Source organism: Primulina huaijiensis, chromosome 8 (assembly GCF_012295235.1).
Source record: "Primulina huaijiensis isolate GDHJ02 chromosome 8, ASM1229523v2, whole genome shotgun sequence".
Lineage (NCBI taxonomy): Eukaryota > Viridiplantae > Streptophyta > Magnoliopsida > Lamiales > Gesneriaceae > Primulina > Primulina huaijiensis.
Window position 1 is genome coordinate 6,378,180 of NC_133313.1, and position 12,680 is coordinate 6,390,859.

Consider the following 12,680-nt stretch of genomic DNA (forward strand, 5'->3'; position numbering starts at 1 on the left):
TCTGTATTTCCTTTTGACTGATTATCCTCTCATATTTTATATATTATTATAATTTATCATTCATAAATATAATTTATCATTCATAAATATAATTTATCATTCATAAATATTATTTATTATTATAATTTATTATTCATAAATATAATATAAACATTTTTCTTTATATTATTCATTATATAAAAAGTGAGTAGTATTTACCACATAGGAAATTTAGAAAGACAGTACCTCAATTTCTCAAACGACTCGTCCCAAACCTAAGATTTCAATGTCAGATGAGTTATAAATAGTTGATTCTTAAACAAGAATTTAATGTTTGAATATTATGGCAAAATGTGCTTTAGGTAACAAGGAAAGAAATAGGAAAGTGAAACTCAAAGGGGAACTTGATATGAATTGCAGCCTACATGGAATAATGCAATATTAGGCTCTGCACTCTTTTCTTAATTATCTTCAAACGATTGTTAGTTCAAGACATGATACAAACTTTTCTAAGCAATGAAGGCAAATCTGTCAGTGCAAAAACCATAGAGAAAATTGCTGGTCACTGCACGGTAATTTTGATGCTAAGAGAAAGCAAGGCTAACAGCTTTGGTCCGCACAACCAGCCGACTCCGTGACTGATGGAACAATGGTGATTCTTCTTTGCTCCGGTGAACAAAAACCCAGCATCATTGGCTAGCTTTGACTCGAATGCGGAGAGGACAGCTCAATCAGCCAAAAATTTCCTATGTTTCAAGATACGGTTCTTGCATAGCAAACGGAAGCAAGGTAAAGATTTTTTGCCCATTTCTCCTGAAAGTAAAGTAGTTTTCAGGTTTCAAGAAAAGATCATCAGGGATAAATGTTAAAAGAACGAGAAAAGAAAGATACATAATTTTTAAAAAATGCCAACCTTTACATGCGCACTCGGAAAAGCAGAAGTTCGAAGGGTCTCCTGTGTTTCATCTGTGGGTTTTCTTCTGGGCATGCTAAGAACAAGAGCCGACTGATCTGTTGTCCCTGCCATCGAAGTGATACGGTACCCAGCTTCCCACCTTCTATGAACACCTTCACTGGGATAAAGAAAGTCCAACTCCACAACCTAGAGTTCAATGAATAGATACAATGAGACTGCATTCTTTTGGGTTCGATAAACTGGTAACCGTAACATAACAACATGAACCTGATCGGAAAACCCTGCCCCACGAGACATAACAATTGCCCATCTGGATCCAGCAGTAGCCATGGCAGTGACATAGAATCCCTCCCGCCATTTTTTATTGATCCACTTGAATGGAAATGATTCACTAACTTTATATGATTGTTGCAAATACTGGGTACCTGTATTTCGAAAGTAAAACTCGAGGTTAACGGCATGTAATAGTAGCAAGTGTAACAATTAATTGGATTGTGAATAGTGAAACTAACACCTTTAGACATGATTACTAACGAGCTCCCGTTGTCCGCCCCTGCTATTGCACTGATGTAGAAATTCTTCTCCCACTTATCAATTATCCATTCCTAATGACAATATAATTAATTAGTGGTGTCTGAAATTCAATTATTTTAACAATGGCTCGATATTATATTTCCAATCGTAAAGATTTAGAGCCTCGACTAAAACCAATACCAATAATTTTTTCAAACTTTGCTTTTTAAATTAATTTTGAGCTGGTGTGACATGTAAAGATTAAAAATTACAGACTGGATGTACGCAGAAAAAAAGAAACCTTGTGAAGAAAATGAGGTGAGAGTTCATAAACTTGATCACTAAATCCAGTTCCAGCATCCATTATTAGAGCCCATAGATTTAAGCAAGATCCCACAGAGCTAATAAATAGTCCATCCTCGTTTCCTTTCTCAATATGCTGAGAAAGCCTCGTGTCTGCGACATTGTAGTGATATCTAAAAGAGAAAATGTAAGATATAACTACTGTTCCAATGAAAAATAGAGGATGAAACTTAAGCGATTAATGCTTGCCTTTGCTTCATAGGGCGTCGAGCATTATACACGCTAATCCATTGTGTGGCAGGCATTCCAATACGGACCTTTTTCTTTGGTTGCTCATCATCACCACCTTCATCCTCGTCCATCATAAGCCGTCCTCTCTTTTGTCCCACTTGATATATGAGCTTCAATGAGGTAAAAATTGTGCCGTGAGAACAAAATCAAAAGTGAGCAAATTTATGTAACATCCACAAAATAATCCCAGATATACTAAAAAAATTTCAAATACCTTCTGAGCACCTTCAGTGTTGATTGGCCTGATGTCTGGATTTGGACCAACTATTCCATCGAAGAGGGAGATGTACTTTGCGTAATTAGGCTTTTCATCAAATTTTAAGTTCACAACATACTCAACAAACTGCCGGAAAGGTGCAGGGCAGAAGCAACAAAGAGCTTCGGGAGAGGTTGACATCTTTTTTTTGCACACGAGGAAGCCTTTATTCTCACCCTATAAAAGCACCAAAGCATGAGAATGGCTAATAAATAGTCAACGAACATGCTTTTGGAGCTGCGACTGCCAACCTGGAAACCCTGCCAAGGAAGACGACCGCGTAGAAGAAAAATGAGAGTATAAGCAAGGGACTCCAAATCGTCTCTACGGCTACCAGTTCTTCCGAGATGGGCATGCGCACTAGCATATCGCACAGTTCCCCTGAAAACCCAAAATTTTCATGCATAAACATTACCATTGATTTGAAATAGTATCAAATTTCATCCCAGATGGGAAAACAACAAAAAATTTCACCTGAACACGTCTGGCCGTTGATCATAGTCAACATGCAGGCTAGTCGAAGTATCACGCCAACGGGTGGCTGAAATTTCATAAGAGTGGCACAAGTAAGCATGTTTTACTTATATCTACAGTTTGCTTTGTCATAAATATGTTACTGTTTGACAGAAATTACCCAATCCAAGGTCAACCAAAAAGAGCTTTTTCTCGTCAGTTGTACCAGGTGGACCAAGCAAAAAGTTTTCTGGCTTCACATCCCCATGCACATATCTGAAGAAATAAGGGATAATATTAATGCGATTTTTTGAAGTAATACAGGATGATTGAACTCCATGGCACATGATCATAACACTACAACAGGAACATTAATTGATTTTCTTCCAAATCAACTATTAGCTCAATAAACATCCAACTACAGATTTCTTGTCTCAAAACATTAAAATTTCTATGACCCAAAGATAGTTGTCAGATCTTAAGCCTTGTAGTAGGTGCATCCAAGTCTCAGCCTCTCCCATAAACCAATGCGAGGGATTAACAATATCTACACCACTCTCTAAAAGATGCAGTACAAATCTTTCAGGATTAATTGATTAAATAAATTAATCTCCACGATATTTCAAAAAATGCAATAAGAAACATCCGCAAAGTTTGTTTCTTATTTCCAGAAACAATTTCTCATCCCCAAAATAAAAACAGACACTACCGTTGATTTTTATTTTATTTTCCCAGAACAATATTTCCATCCTATTCACATATTCCAACATAACCAATTTGTTTAAACAAACTTCTCACCATTTCCAAAAATTATTATATTATCATATTATATTCTAACCCAAAATTTATTCAAAATTCTAAAATTTGAAATAATTGTATTTACAACTTCTGCCATGAATTGGCATCTTCAGAAACAATTTCATTTTCACATATCAACAAAAAATATCAATTTAATTTTCTGGAAACATTACCCCAAAATATTCTCAAAAACTCTTCCCCTAATACTCCCAACTTAAAACCAAAATTGTCATCATTTTTCAAGAAAAGGTAATTTGAAAAGATTACCCCCTAGAGTGTAACTTCTCTAAAATGGAGATGGCTTCAATGGCAATGCATGCCACCATTTCAATAGACATCCTGCAAAAGGGGCATGATGATGTTACATGCAAGCCATATAATAAAAGACAAAAGCCAAAAGGTATACAAATAATCAATTACGTAGGAGACATACATGTGGGAATTGTTGTTCCAGACGTCCCACAAACTAGGACCAAGTATATCCATTATCTGTGTAAAAAGAAAAAAATATTATTTTTACCCTTAGAGGGAAAATGAAAAGAAAAGGTATGGAAAAAAATATGTACTAGAGATCAGATAATCCACCATTATATAGTAGTCATTTTGCCGTCCCTTGAAATGTACATGTGGAATGCCATGACTGCCACCGAGTACACTAAATCAAATAGTGATTTAGTTTAATTCTGTAACATCTCATGGAAGAGAAATATTGAAACTTAGCAACAGAGAAACAATGTAAAATGAAATCACTCACTTATAGACTTGCCACTCGTATGGTGGTCCATAATTACAGCCTTTACTGCTCCGGTGCTCAAATTTCATAGCAACCTAAGAAACAAAAGAATGTTCCATCACACAAACAAAGATCAATGCTGCAGAAAATAGGCCCAGGATGCTAAGTATATACCTCTAGAGCTCCTGAACCTGTTCTTTCATTAGGATTTGGAGGATTGATTCGGCGACCTACATAAACTTGCCCAAACCCTCCTTTCCCCAGTTTCTTCTCAACTCTATAAGCAGGAGAACCACCAACCTGAACCTGTTAAGGATCAAGCAGATTCAATTAACTCTGACACTCCAAGCTGGAAAGAATCAATAGCTCTTTTACTGAATTCTTTATGAAATTGAACTAAAACCATCGCTGAAATAAACTAAATTAGAAAGATAAATGATGTCATAGCTTCCTAATAAAAAAACATCATCTTGTGTCCCTTAACTAACTCCTTTATCTCATTAAAGCAAAAAATTTGTAACCAATGGACAAAGTTGATAACAGCATCAATGTGACGCATAGTATTAAAATAAGTGTAACAACTAAAAACCATATAAGCCATCCAGACAAGATACATTTGATCGCTCAAAAAGTTGATTTTACGCCAAGTAGCAAATAAGAACAAGCATCCTATCAATTTTTACACCAAGTAACAAATAGCAACAACCATTGCGGTATCAATTGCTACATCAAGAAGGAAGAAGCAATGAAGGCAGGTTGCCCACAACAACGACCGTTCACTCTGAATTATAAATTTCCCAATAAACGACAATTTCAATATGAAACAAAATAAAAATATACTTTCAGTGCCGTATATTTTTTTAAAAACTTTTAGGTTTCAATTTCACGGCCTAAGACCAATTCCTGGCTTAGTCACTGCACAGAGCAACAGCAAATCCCATATCAAGTTTATTGCCCCGGACCGGACCTAGTCCAGGAGAACCCAAACGGCAAACCAAGAAAAAATGTAACCATATAAAATCACAGAGAAATTTAGAGCCTGAGCTTAAGTCATCTTTATAATCATCTAATCCATCCCTTAGACACCACAGCTTTTACACATTAACCAAAATAAGCTTCTTCAAATTAAACCTGAAAAAGCCAATATACGCGTACAAAATACCCATTCACAACAAAAAAAATTAATTGAAACAACATTTCACCAACCCTTTCAGGAAGAGGAGCGGTAGTTCCTTCATCCTCGGGTCCCACACCCTTATCACCACTGCCACGCGCACCACTGTCATTCTCGTTCATCTTCTTTTCCCCTACCTCTTCTTTCACTTCCTCAACTCTGTTACTATCTACAGCCTTATCCGACGTTGTTTCCGTCAAAACACCGGCACCATCTACCTCAACCTCAACCACAACTTCCTTATCCTTATTTCTCCTCCCTGCAGTACAACTGGTTCTCCGTACAAATACAGGTGCTTGCGTATCCTGGCACGGGAGGAGTCGAGCAGCAGCGGGTTGGCGTCCTCGGCGCGCTCCGCTACGCAGTCGAGGCATATCTACGGAAACCCATCAACCCTTTCACGAATCCCTGGAATAATTCTTCGTCAAAACCCAGCTTCTTCCCTCAGATCCCAAATAAAATGTAAAAAGAAAATAAATTGTAAAGAACTAGGCGATCAATAACCAATTGATAGTTGGCTTCTGATTATATGAAACCCGATGAAACATGCATGCGTGTGAACAAGTAGATTCCGAAAATTGTAACCAAAAATCAAAAAGTGGAAATTAGGGCAGGGAGTGGCTCGAAAAAAGGTTGTACCACCAAAAATAGTGGTGTATATCAAGAGAGATGACCAAGCAATGCTTCTCTCTCTCTCTCCTGAAATGGGGTATATTTCGGGTGTGGCGGGCCCATGGGCCATTTTACGCCAATCCAATGGTTTGACCTCTGTTTAAAGCCTGTAATATATTTTGGCCCAACCCAACATTATGGGCTTCAATATTGCCCCATTGTTTAAGTAGGCGTGACGCTTTCCTTCTACACATGCAGCAGCAGCAGCAGCAGCAGAGAATTCAAGGTAAGACCTGATTCTTGTTTCGAAGATTTTCGTTCGCTATTGTGTTCTCGTTCCGTAATCTGTGGCTGATTTTGATTGATTGTGTGTTTCATGACTCGATCTTAGATTTTAGCGATTTTTACGTTAATTGCTGCGTTTATTGATGATAATAATCAGAGAGTGGATGGCTGATAAATTTTTTTATGCTTTATGTGAAATTCCAGATTCTCTATAATTATTTGGCTAGGTCACTGTTGGAACTTGATTCCCCCTTTTGTAAGATTACGAATTTCTTACTTGGAGGTCATAGGGATCCATACTGGAGTGGACCAGCTGCTTTCATCCCCCTCAAATGGATAAAATTAGTTAAAAAAAAAAAAAACTCCAGAATATGTCATCGATTAAACTTCTGGGTTCCACTGGGTACGTACATTTTTCAGGTTGACCAAGGTGCAGAACGATCTAGAATTGGATGTGGCAAATGTTGAAAACCCTATCATGATGGATTAAAGGCAAAATCAGTGATACATCTGCTGATATGCTAAACAACTCTCTGTATTTTTTCTTTATTGGTGCTAAAAAAACTACCTTGATCCAAGGATTTGTTGTCATAAATCTGACAGAAGCAAAAGTGTTGAAAAAGTATAAAGAGTTAGAAAACCTTTGTGAGGTGCTGCAGTAAACTGCATCTGTTTTGATTTACTTAGTTTTCTGTTATTTTTTCGCTTGGTATAGACTTATGTGATTAATGGTCTCCATTTTATAAGAAATTCTTTCAGTGGTGGTTGGTTAATCAATTATTTATGGGAGTTGGAGTCACGAATAATCTTGGAAGACTTGTTTTTCCTGATTTTAGCTTTCTAACGCATATGTTCATCATTCTACTAGTTAAAATTTTATACGCATTTGCTAAAGATTTGGATTGGCTGCTCAAGAGTGTGTGCTAAACGGTAGCAAGGTAAAGATCAAGATCCATCAAACGCTTCATAGAAGTTTGCTTTCTCTGCAGGCAGCCTGAGCTGTATCCTTCAATTCCTTTTGATTTCACCTTGTGAGTGATCCATGGGGACTCCAGAAACATCACGAGAACCTTGCCCTGATCGTATCCTTGATGATGTTGGGGGAGCATTTGGCATGGGTGCTGTTGGTGGTTCAGCTTTCCATTTCTTGAAGGGCATCTACAACTCCCCTAAAGGTGAGCGTATTATTGGTGGAACTCAAGCAGTTCGAATGAATGCACCTCGCATTGGTGGTAGTTTCGCTGTTTGGGGTGGACTCTTTTCTATGTTTGATTGTACAATGGTCTACCTCCGCCAGAAAGAGGATCCTTGGAACTCGATCATTGCTGGTGCTGCAACAGGAGGATTTCTACAGATGCGTCAGGGATTAGGTGTTGCTTCACGATCAGCTATGTTTGGTGGTGTCTTACTTGCTCTGATTGAGGGAGCTGGAATCATGTTAAATAAAATCATGAGTGCACCTCAGAATCTCCCACCAATGGAGGAGCCACTACCAAATGTTCCTGGTATGCCTGGATATCCAATGGGACAAATTCCTGGTCAAGCTCCTGTAAGCGTTGAGAGCTTGGGAGGTGGATCTTCGTCATCTTCATCTTCATCATGGTTTGGAGGCCTTTTCGGTGGTGGCAAGGAGGAGAAAAGTACTAGTGATGAAAGCAAGACAAAGGTCTTGGAGAGTTTTGATGCCCCAACCCCACCATCATTTGATTACAAATAATTCTAGAGGCATTTTCTGGTAAGTGAGACTGTTAATTTATTGTGTTTTACACCTGTAACACGGTACTCCGGAGATATGTCTTATGGTTGCCTGCTTGAGTCGTCTTATTTCATTGTGTGTCGAGTGATGGAGTTGGAAGATTGGATGATCGATGCTCCAATTTGTTTTTGTGTTTACCTAGGTAGTTGCTGATTGTCTTTCACCTTTGGTAGGCGACATTTTGTCAGGGAATTGGTTGAAGGAAGGAGAAAATGTATTATAAATTATAGAAGCTTCATCTCTTATGTAGCTGTTTTTGATATGTCTTAGGAGAGCTGAAACTGAACCAATTTACTTGAGATTTTCTTGTGTGTATTGGAGCAAGATTTGAACGCATCTTATGTTGATCTATTAGAACTATCATATTAATCGGTAAAATAACTTCCATCTCCTGAAGAACTTTGGAAGGCCTACACTTCCAGTTGTTGGTTATTTGGCTCGATGGCACTTTATATCGTCATTGAAACTCTCGCACACTTTGATAATTCAATATCTTATAATACTCGTTCTTATTTCAGAATTTTAACAATTTAGCTTATATTTTTGTCAATAAATTCTAAACATGGCTGATCATTCCACATGATCGTTGAAACGTATATGTACATGACCTTGTCACCAAGCAATTTCATTGTTTCAAAAGAATCTTGAGATTACTTGCCTTGATGTAGATGTGAAATAAAGGGTTTCCATGCTTAAAAACATATGTTTGAGTCTGACTACTGGTTTTTTCTTTGCATAAAAGTGGATTTTCTCAATATAATCAAGAATGTTACTTTCAAATTATCGTAATATAATCATGAATATTAGTTTCAAATAATAAAAAAGGGAAAAAAAATAGTATAGTCGATCATGATGCATACTTCGTTGAGCCAACTAACCCTCAAGCGTAGCATTGTATTATGCATATCAAATCAAAAGATAATGGAATTTTCAACGTGTGCCAAATGAAAGTTTGTGAGACTATGCATGAAGGCTGTAAGAAGCAAGTGGGTAAAGCAGTCCAGAAGAAACATAATTTAATATCTGAGATGTTCGATTAATATATCCTCCCCTCATTTCAAAATGTCACCTTTTACTTACCCTTTCTCATTTCCGTAAGCGGGCTCATTCATACTCCATCCATTTTGCTTGCTCGACAGCCAGTTTACTTCATTTAAGCACCAATAGTAAATTTATCTTTGTCTACATGGAGGTGAAGCAATTTTTCTCTCATAAATTATTTTGTGTCTCACTTCTTGCTTTTGAGGCTGCAAATTCAAATATACCGTGGTTTGAGCATTTATTAACAATATTAAATTTAAACTAAAAAACTCTTTTCTAACTAATAAACAAACAACAAACTCATTTCCTTCACCTCAAGTTTGATTTGTTATACATAGAGGTAATATATAGGATTTATATCCCAAATTTAATTTCAAGAACAACACTAAAGGGCTCAGCTTTCTCATTTCTCTAACTAATTAATTTACGATATACCAAATTGATGTCCCCTAAGATTATCGTTTTTGACTACTCCAAGCCCATATACCATTCCAGAAGGGTCGAGCCCATACAGAAGGACTGAGCCCATATATTGTTCCAGAAGGGCCGAGTCTTTTGATAAATAATGGCCCTGAAACGGGTCAATCCAGATAATTTATCAAGATCTTCAGTGATAGGTAAGAAATTCCGATGAACGCGTGATTTGGTCAAATCTACAAGGGTAAGGCGAGAGTCCTACTGCCATGATTATCTAGTCTTGTTAGTCGAAATCTCCTAACTCTAGTATAATTCTACCAACATCAGAATCCTATTTCAACAAAGTAATTAGCCCCTTCTGCTCCTATAAATATCAGGTATTTGCTATGATCTTGGATATTGACATTCTCTTGCTCTCAATCTACACTCTTATAACACAATTTTTTCTCTTCGCACTCATCATCAAAGTACCGACTTGAACATCATAGGGGCCATACTGGAAAAATAATTGACGCCCCCTAAACTTATTTTTTTTTCTGTGCAGACTCTTCAACTCCGAGCCGATCCCAAAAACATGGGGAATTTGAAGACTCGCTCACCAGATCTACCAAAGTAAAATTTTGGTATTATCAATTGGTGTCGTGTGTGGGAAATTAAAAAATAATAGATAAGATGGTGAATAATGAAGATATTTCCAACGGGGATGGCGGGAATTTGAACAACAATGGTAATCGGGGCTTCAATGTTGCGGAACTGACACAGTTGATCACAGCCACGGTCAAACGGGACTTGGCCAGAAGAGAAAGAGTAGAACAAGAGACACGGTGACAAGAAGAGATGAGGAGGGTGAAAGAAGAGATAAAATGATTGAAAGAGAAACAAAATGTGAACCCTCCACCAGTGACCTGTGCCATAGCGTTTTCCCCCAAAATATTTGTGTAAGAGCTTCCTAAGAATTTCAAGTTCACAAATGTTGCGGAATATGATGGGAAAGAAGACCTAGAGGAACATCTGTCTCGTTTTGAAAATGTCGCACTGCTGCACCAGTATTCAGACCCTATCAAGTGTAGGGTTTTCCTAACCGCCTTGCTAGGGTTGGCACAATAGTGGTTCAATCTGCTCCGACAGGGGATATCACCACATTCCAAGATTTCAATAAAGCGTTCCTCCATCAGCTTTCTAGTAGAAAAGGCATCCTATTACGCCTTTCAGCTAGTCTTTTTGCCATAAAGCAGCAGAAACATGAGAACCTACGAGCGTACATGCGAAGATTTAGCACTTCCGTCATTGAAGTATCTTCAGCCACATATGATACATTGAGAAGTTCCTTCTGCCAGGGGCTTATTGTGGAAGATTTCCTCAAATCATTGATAAAAAAATCGTCCCAGACATATGATGAACTCCTGGCTAGAGCGGAGAAGTTCGTTAATCCGGAAGAAGTACAACTGGCCCGAGCTCATCAATGAAGGGAGCCGCCCACCAGTCTCAAGAAAGCCAGACCTATCAGTTCGGTCCCTCGCTCGGACCGATCGGATCAGCCCGAACCTTTGGGTCGCTCGTACCGATCGGATCAGCCCGAACCTTTGGGTCAGTTCGTGGCATACAACCCCTTAAATTCAGTAAATTTAGAGCCCTCCAGATCTGCGAGAATAAGCATCTTATACAGAGACCTTCAGAGAAGTGATCAAGGGCCTCGGAGACCTAGATCTGACAAGTATTGCGACTTCCGTAAAGAGTATGGACACACTACGAACGAATGCAAGCACCTTGAACCTGAGATAAAAAAAAAATGCATTGTCCAACAAGATGCGGAAATGAAGAACATCTTCCTAAAATATATTATCCTATAATTTGACATAATTAGAATAATTATTAATTGTAAATTAAAATAATTATTTATGCAAAATAATTTTTGAAAGTGTCTTTAAAATATGAATTTTAGAATATCATATTTAATACGATATAAAATACATCTGGAATTTGAGCTAATCAAATGCAAACCCGAGGTAAAAAAAAAGGTATGGGTTACTATTCTTTTAAATTAAATTGCACTACATTATATACAAGTAGACTTGTCAAATTGGGTCAGGTCCGTCGGGCCGGCCCGCCCCGCTATAAAAATTGAGCGAGTTGAGTTGATAAAATAGCAGCCCGTTTGGAGGCGGGACAAATGGGCTGAGCCCGTTTGGGTTGCGGGCCAAGATGGGTCGGGCCCAAACGAGACGGGTTGGCCCGCCAAATTAGGGTATAATTTTATTTTATTTTTTATATTTCTAAGTTTTAAGTTTTATATAAAAATTAGAATAAGTCTCATGCGTCTCCATCACTCTCTTATCTTATTTCTTTCTTATTTTTCTCCTTGGCCTCGCCTCCATCACTCACTCTGGTAAAATCTGAATCAACAGTAGGTATGTTTATGAATCTTAAAAGGAAGAAATTTCTGTATATTTTATTCATGAATCTTAAAATAATTTTTAAGCATAACAGTTGTTTGTGAACCCAAGAGCGGTTTTGTTTGAAGTCCGACGAGTTGTAGTGAAATTTTGTAGATCCAGCGGAGGTTTGATAATTATGTGTATTGTTGAACACATAATATTTTCTTAAATTTACAACCTTCACTTTCCTCGACTTTCTGTTCTCTTCCATGTCTCAATCTTCATGTTTGGTTTAAGCACTTTACTTTTTATGGATTATGTTGATGCTTTCTTAATTTCTCTTATTTCAATGTTTTTAAGTATTTTATGAAACTATTTGACTAAAATATATTTTTCTTCTATGTTTACTGCGATATTGTTTAGTATTTTTTTTTAAAAAAATAAACGGGTTAAAAATAAGCGGGTCGGCCCGTCTAGCCCGCGGCCCAAGGTGGGTTGGGCTGGGTTGGCCATTTAGAGGCCCGCGAAAATGACGGGCTGGCCCGCCCCGCCCCGCCCCGCCAGACCGTTTTGACATGTCTATACAAGTACCATCTAAAATGTGCAATTTTCGTCGATAATCACCTGAACTACAACAAGTCCTCTCAGGATTTCATGTAAATGTACGATAATTACATGTTCTCGTATTTCCATTNAGACCGTTTTGACATGTCTATATACAAGTACCATCTAAAATGTGCAATTTTCGTCGATAATCACCAGAACTACAACAAGTCCT

General features: G+C 37.7%; 2 protein-coding genes across 4 annotated transcripts; one reads left to right on the plus strand and one right to left on the minus strand.

The window, feature by feature from the left end:
- Window positions 1-365: 365 nt before the first annotated feature.
- Window positions 366-6,093, minus strand: LOC140983138 (casein kinase 1-like protein HD16). Its single transcript, XM_073450054.1, has 16 exons — window positions 5,449-6,093; window positions 4,417-4,548; window positions 4,264-4,337; window positions 4,095-4,164; window positions 3,943-3,998; window positions 3,777-3,848; window positions 2,893-2,987; window positions 2,733-2,799; window positions 2,510-2,639; window positions 2,217-2,435; window positions 1,961-2,112; window positions 1,710-1,884; window positions 1,410-1,500; window positions 1,163-1,320; window positions 893-1,081; window positions 366-792 (listed from the first exon to the last, which is right to left on the minus strand). Exons 1-16 carry the CDS (start codon window positions 5,788-5,790, stop codon window positions 733-735), a joined length of 2,082 nt encoding a protein of 693 aa, XP_073306155.1. The 5' UTR covers window positions 5,791-6,093; the 3' UTR covers window positions 366-732.
- Window positions 6,094-6,212: 119 nt separating this feature from the next.
- Window positions 6,213-8,496, plus strand: LOC140983139 (mitochondrial import inner membrane translocase subunit TIM17-2-like). Of its 3 annotated transcripts, none has more exons than XM_073450056.1 (3): window positions 6,213-6,314; window positions 7,303-8,048; window positions 8,212-8,496. In XM_073450056.1, the coding sequence occupies exon 2, from the start codon at window positions 7,356-7,358 to the stop codon at window positions 8,028-8,030; it is 675 nt and encodes a 224-aa protein (XP_073306157.1). In that variant the 5' UTR covers window positions 6,213-6,314; window positions 7,303-7,355; the 3' UTR covers window positions 8,031-8,048; window positions 8,212-8,496. The 3 variants fall into 3 exon arrangements, with proteins under 3 accessions (XP_073306157.1, XP_073306156.1, XP_073306158.1); XM_073450055.1 differs by lacking the exon at window positions 6,213-6,314 and adding an exon at window positions 6,521-6,716; XM_073450057.1 differs by lacking the exon at window positions 6,213-6,314 and adding an exon at window positions 6,823-6,963.
- The last annotated feature ends 4,184 nt before the right edge of the window (window positions 8,497-12,680 follow it).